General features: G+C 42.1%; 1 protein-coding gene across 1 annotated transcript; it reads left to right on the top strand.

Moving 5' to 3' along the window:
• Positions 1–260: 260 nt before the first annotated feature.
• Positions 261–5,333, top strand: LOC306937944 (beta-1,4-galactosyltransferase 1-like; the record flags this gene model as incomplete). The annotated part of the gene is made up of 2 exons (XM_079521968.1): positions 261–485; positions 4,668–5,333. 2 exons carry the CDS (start codon positions 261–263, stop codon positions 5,331–5,333), a joined length of 891 nt encoding a protein of 296 aa, XP_079378094.1.
• Between the last annotated feature and the right edge of the window lie 258 nt (positions 5,334–5,591).

The raw sequence follows: 5,591 nt of genomic DNA, 5'->3' as shown, positions 1-5,591 counted from the left end.
AATTTGCATTCCTATTCATAAGTCTTAAGACACACTGTAGTTGAAGCGAAGCACCCCAGGCTGATGGATGGATGGATGGTGGTTTCCAGGAACTTCCCAATCAGTGAATCAGTATTTCTTCTCCTCAACGCCACAACGACTAAACGCAGGAAAGAGCAATAGGAAAAATGCAGAGAATACTACAATTAATAATCATAGTATTGATTCAGTTATTTATATTATTTGTGTTATGGCTGCGTTCCAGACACATTCATCAGACGATGGCAGTAACTAGGCTAACTGAACAAACACAAACGCTCAAAGGAAAAACAACGGAAGTACAAACAAAACTGTCATCCTGTCCTGAGACCTCTCCTCACCTGGTGGGTCCACTTCACGTGGAGTTCAATTGGAGCAGGACCATGGAGGCTGTGAGGACAGAATGCGGCTCTAGTCTACTTGAGGGAGGACGTTATAAGCCACCAGACTGTATTTCACATCACAAGGTGAGTAAATATGAGATTTTAACTAAAAACAGGCCATGAAAATAACAGTAAGCCTGTAGTGATGTGCTCTTGAAGTCATAAAAGACTACATTTGTATCAAAAGTAAATCTGTCCATATACTTTTTGTTCTTTCCTTCAACACAAAATATCTCTTTGCCAGAAATAGCCAATCTATGAGCTTGTGGGCTTGTAAATCTGCTATTGTCACTTATTGTCACCTTTTTTTTTTACCCTTTTTTGTATTATTAACAAGAATGAAAAGCTGAATAAGTTTATGTTTCAATAGCTGTAATAACAGTAAACATTCCCGCAGTTCTGTCACAATTCAAACACTGATCCATCACAGAATATTATGTACTTGGCAGTGAGGTCACAAACAGGTCAAGTGTCCTTGAAAAAGACACTGAACCCCTAATTGCTCCCGATGTGCAGGTTGGTGTCTTATGCTTCTTTTACACGGCGACCATCTCCAGATAAAACGGCAAAGTCCCGTTGCGTTCTCATTTTTTATTGACCCTTTACACGAGAACGCACACTTTATGAAAACGCTATAATATCGCTAGGTGGCAGTAACGGGCTGCCAAATAGACCAGTCACCCACGTTACGTACAAGATTACGTACAAGAAGAAGAGCCAGCTCCCCCTTCACGCAACCCTATCGGGGTTTTGCTTCCAGAACACAACGTGGTTGTGGCGTCGCTCACTGCCTGCTTTCTATAACGCATCGAGGTGACAGACAGCCCATAGCATGCAGGCAGAGCGCACCACGGGATGGTTATATATTTTATAATACATTAGGCTACATAAACGCTGCTGCCGCCTATCGCAAGGCATTTTATTTACATCATGGTTTTACATTCACCATCGCTGATGAGCAGCACTTTGTAGGCGAGGAGGGTTGTTCAGGAACTCCATATGGCTCTGCATCAATGTAATAAATATGCGCTGTGAGCCAACGTGAGCCATGAGTTTTGCGGATTCACCGTTTTGCCTGTTTATATGGAGACCATAGGAAACGGCGTTCTCAAAGATTTCCACTCTGGGAGGTGGTTTCACTTTTTTGCTTTTTCACCTCCTGAAAACACCGTTCTCGTCTAAACGGACACCAGCAAACGATACTTTATTTTGCCGTTTTCTATGAACACCATTCTCGCGTAAAGACCACCTTACATGGTTTCCTCTGTCATCGGTGTATGAATGTGTGTGTGAATGAAATGCACAATCTATATAAAGCGCCTTGAATAAAGGCGCTATATAAATGCGCCATTTACCATTAGTGTCTGAGGAAGGGCGAGAGCCTGAAACATCACAAAAGCACTTGTGTAATAAAATAAATCCTATGGTCCTCATTCACAAAGGAGAAATACGCCACAGTGTAAATGCGGAAACAGATCGTATTGATATCGTATTAATCCGTCCTCTCAACCTACGATTTGCTCCCGTCTTATTCATGGAAGCTGGTGTAATCACTTCATTTGTGCGGATCGCCGAGTGTATCCTTTCCGCATTTTTCCCAAGCGATTCGCCTGGTGTCGCCTGCTTAGAAGGAACATCCACGCCCATCCCACACCATATAAGGCAACAGGAAATATCGAAATACGTCATCATAGCCATATACAACAGCCGCGATGAGCTTGTAGAGCAGTTAATCTTGACAGGCGGGTCACAGATCTTCAAGCAAACAGCGCGAGTTATATGTATATAATTATAAACGAAACTTGCCAACTTGGCACGCATTGCTTCACTCCTTGTTAAATGTCAGAAGTTAACTGATGTTACAGTTACTTTCAGTTTCACATATAGAAAGAAGTTAATTTGTACAGTTCACCACACGACCAAATGCTATATTAAAACTCGGCAATGACAAAAGGCCCTATTGATTAGCCTATACTGCGGTGATTGAATCCCTGCCCTGCACTGTCGGATTTGGAAAGCAAATTATATGGACATGCATGGACACAGGACATATTTTCTTTCTTTTTTTTTTAGAAATATCCTAATAAATAAATAAAAAAAGTGTCGGGCTTGCAGGGGCAGTTTCTGTATGGCACTCTGGGCTAACCTGCCTCTAGAATGCATGCATTTAGGCATACAAGTGATACTTGGCTTTTATATAGGCTATATTTTTTTTATGTGCGACCAATGTTGGGGACACATGCCTACATATTTTATCTGAGATTTGGGGACTTTTAATTGATTCAGCATGAAGACTAAAGCCTTCTTAATAAATCTACGCAAGCCGTACACGACCATGGGTCCTCATTCACAACGGCGTTTACGCCAGAGTGTAACGGAAGCGTATACAGATACTAAATATCATCGTATTTCTCTGTCCGATCACGCTGCGATTTGCTCCCGTCTTATTCAGGGAAGCTTGTGTAATCACTTCATTTGTGCGGATCGCAGAGTGTAGCCTTTCCGCATTTTTCCCAAGCGATTCGCCTGGTGTCGCCTGGTTAGAACGCCCATCCCACACCATATAGGCAACAGGAAATATCGAAATACGTCATCATAGCCTGCACCGGGCTTTAAATTATATACAACAGCCGCGATGAGCTTGTAGAGCAGTTAATTTTTACAGGCGGGTCTCTGCACGGACAGATCTTCAAGCAAACAGCGCGAGTTTTGTATATAATTATAAACAAAACTTGCCAACTTGGCACGCATTGCTTCACTCCTTGTTAAATGTCAGAACGTTAATAAGTTAACTGATGTTACAGTTACTTTCACATAATGAGAAAGAAGTTAATTTGTACTGTTCACCACACAACCAAATGCTATATTAAAACTCGGCAATGATAAAAGGCCCTATTGATTGCGGTGATTGATTCCCTGCCCTGCACTGTCGGATTTGGAAAGCAAATATATGGACATGCATGGACACAGGACATATTTTCTTTCTTTTTTTTCTTGTGGGATTTGGACATAATGCTATATTTCATCCGATCCAACTACGTTGTATGTTTCCTCAGCTGCAGGTAAGAGTTGGCTATTCTGTGTGGCGTCCGCATGTGATCAATATACATATTATAAATTAATACCACCACGCAAATGGAGGCAGATAGGTGCTTGCAGCAAATGCATTTAGGCCTACGTGAAACTTTAATTGGCTGAGTCTCTGTCAACATGCTGATCAGCGAGTTACAGTGGTAATAATAATCATCATCAACAGCCTTTCTTGTCTGTCTGTCCGTCATGTTTGTGAACAAGCGCGAGTGGAGGTGAGCTGGCTTAAAACTATGATATGACTGGCCGACTTTCAAACACGCTGATGCCATTCATTCAAATAGGCTAATGTGGTCTTCTATTTTTTATATAGGGCTAATCCCCCCCCCCCCACACACACACACGCACCGACAGTCAGACTGACTCAAAGGAGCTCCATAACGAAACAATTTAAATAGGCCTATACTGCAGACATTACTACACTAAACAACGTTGGATTCGTACAGTGCAGAATGCAGATAAGTGTATGTTCTTATTATAATTGTGAGTTTGTTTTTTAACATGCAGCGCGAGTCCGCGAGACTGCGAGAGCCGATCTACAAGCTCACAGCGCGTTGCACTGCGAGTAGAAAGCTGTCAAGTGAGCAGCGCAATCGCGCATGCTAGAAATATCCTAATAAATAAATAAAAAAGGTGTCGGGCTTGCAGGGGCAGTTTCTGTATGGCACTCTAGGCTAACCTGCCTCTAGAATGCATGCATTTAGGCATACAAGTGATACTTGGCTTTTATATAGGCTATCATTTTTTTATGTGCGACCAATGTTGGGGACACATGCCTTGCCTACATATTTTATCTGAGGTTTGGGGACTTTTAATTGATTCAGCATGAAGACTAAAGCCTTCTTAATACATCTACGCAAGCCATACACGACCATGAGAGGTGGCGCAGCTTGCAGCGGAATTTCCGACCAACCCACGTCACCGTCAAGTTCACGTTCAAGTTCATGAATTCCCACGTAATGTGGGAATCCACGTAAATGCCTGTCCGCTCACGCTCCGCTCACGTAACGTCACTTTATGAGCGTAAACGCTGTTGTGAATGAGGACCTATAACTTGATCCAACAGTGTGCGAGCTTCTCTTTCAGTTCTCATGAAGTCTTTTCCTACCTTTTCCTGTACAACTCATAACATTTTCCTGTACAACTCAACAACAGATCATTGTTATCTTCTTTTAGGTGGCAATCATCATTCCATTCCGCAATCGTCATCAACACCTGATACAATGGCTTTACTACCTCCATCCCGTGCTGCAGCGACAACAGTTGGACTATGGAGTGTACATCATTAACCAGGACGGTGAGGGGATGTTCAATAAGGCCAGATTGATGAATGTAGGGTTTGCTGAGGCATTGAAGGAGTACAATTATACCTGCTTTGTATTCTCTGATGTGGATCTAATCCCTATGAATGACCGTAACATCTATGGTTGCTTTAGTAAGCCCAGACACCTGTCTGTGGCTGTTGACAAATTTGGTTTCATGTTGCCGTACTCAACCATATTTGGTGGGGTTGTGTCATTGTCCAAAGAACAGTACTTGGCCATTAATGGCTTCTCAAACAACTACTGGGGCTGGGGCGGTGAGGATGATGACATCTACCAAAGAATTGCCATAAAATCCATGAGTATCACTCGGCCTGACATGGCGACTGGGAGGTTCAAAATGATCAAGCATGAAAGAGACGTGCATAATGAACTTAATCTGCACAGAGGTGAGATACTCGAGAAAACCTCATCAACCATGGAAGAAGATGGGATCAACTCCCTCAGATACACCATCAACAAGATTGAGAAGGATACACTTTACACATTTATCACTGTGGACATTGGCAGCCCAAAATAGATTGACTGTTTTGAGCCTTTGCTAGGGGACAGTGGAATCAAGCCATTTTAATGTTTTTCTTTTTCTTTCTGTTCTTCATACATGAGGAAAATCTCCTTCAGAGTTCAGAGACATGGTGACATAATTAAAGGTGGAGTGCCATGATTTTTTTCCACCCTAAAAAAACATTATTTATTATATAATATGGAAGACTTTTTTCAAAAAAGTGTACAGTATTTGTTAAAATGTTGTTTTTATGTGAACACGCCCACCAGTTCA

The sequence above is a fragment of the Electrona antarctica genome, assembly GCF_951216825.1.
Source record: "Electrona antarctica genome assembly, chromosome: 15".
In the NCBI taxonomy this organism is placed as follows: Eukaryota; Metazoa; Chordata; class Actinopteri; order Myctophiformes; family Myctophidae; genus Electrona; species Electrona antarctica.
Note: the sequence above shows the minus strand (reverse complement) of the source record. Positions and strands in the feature narration are given on the sequence as shown.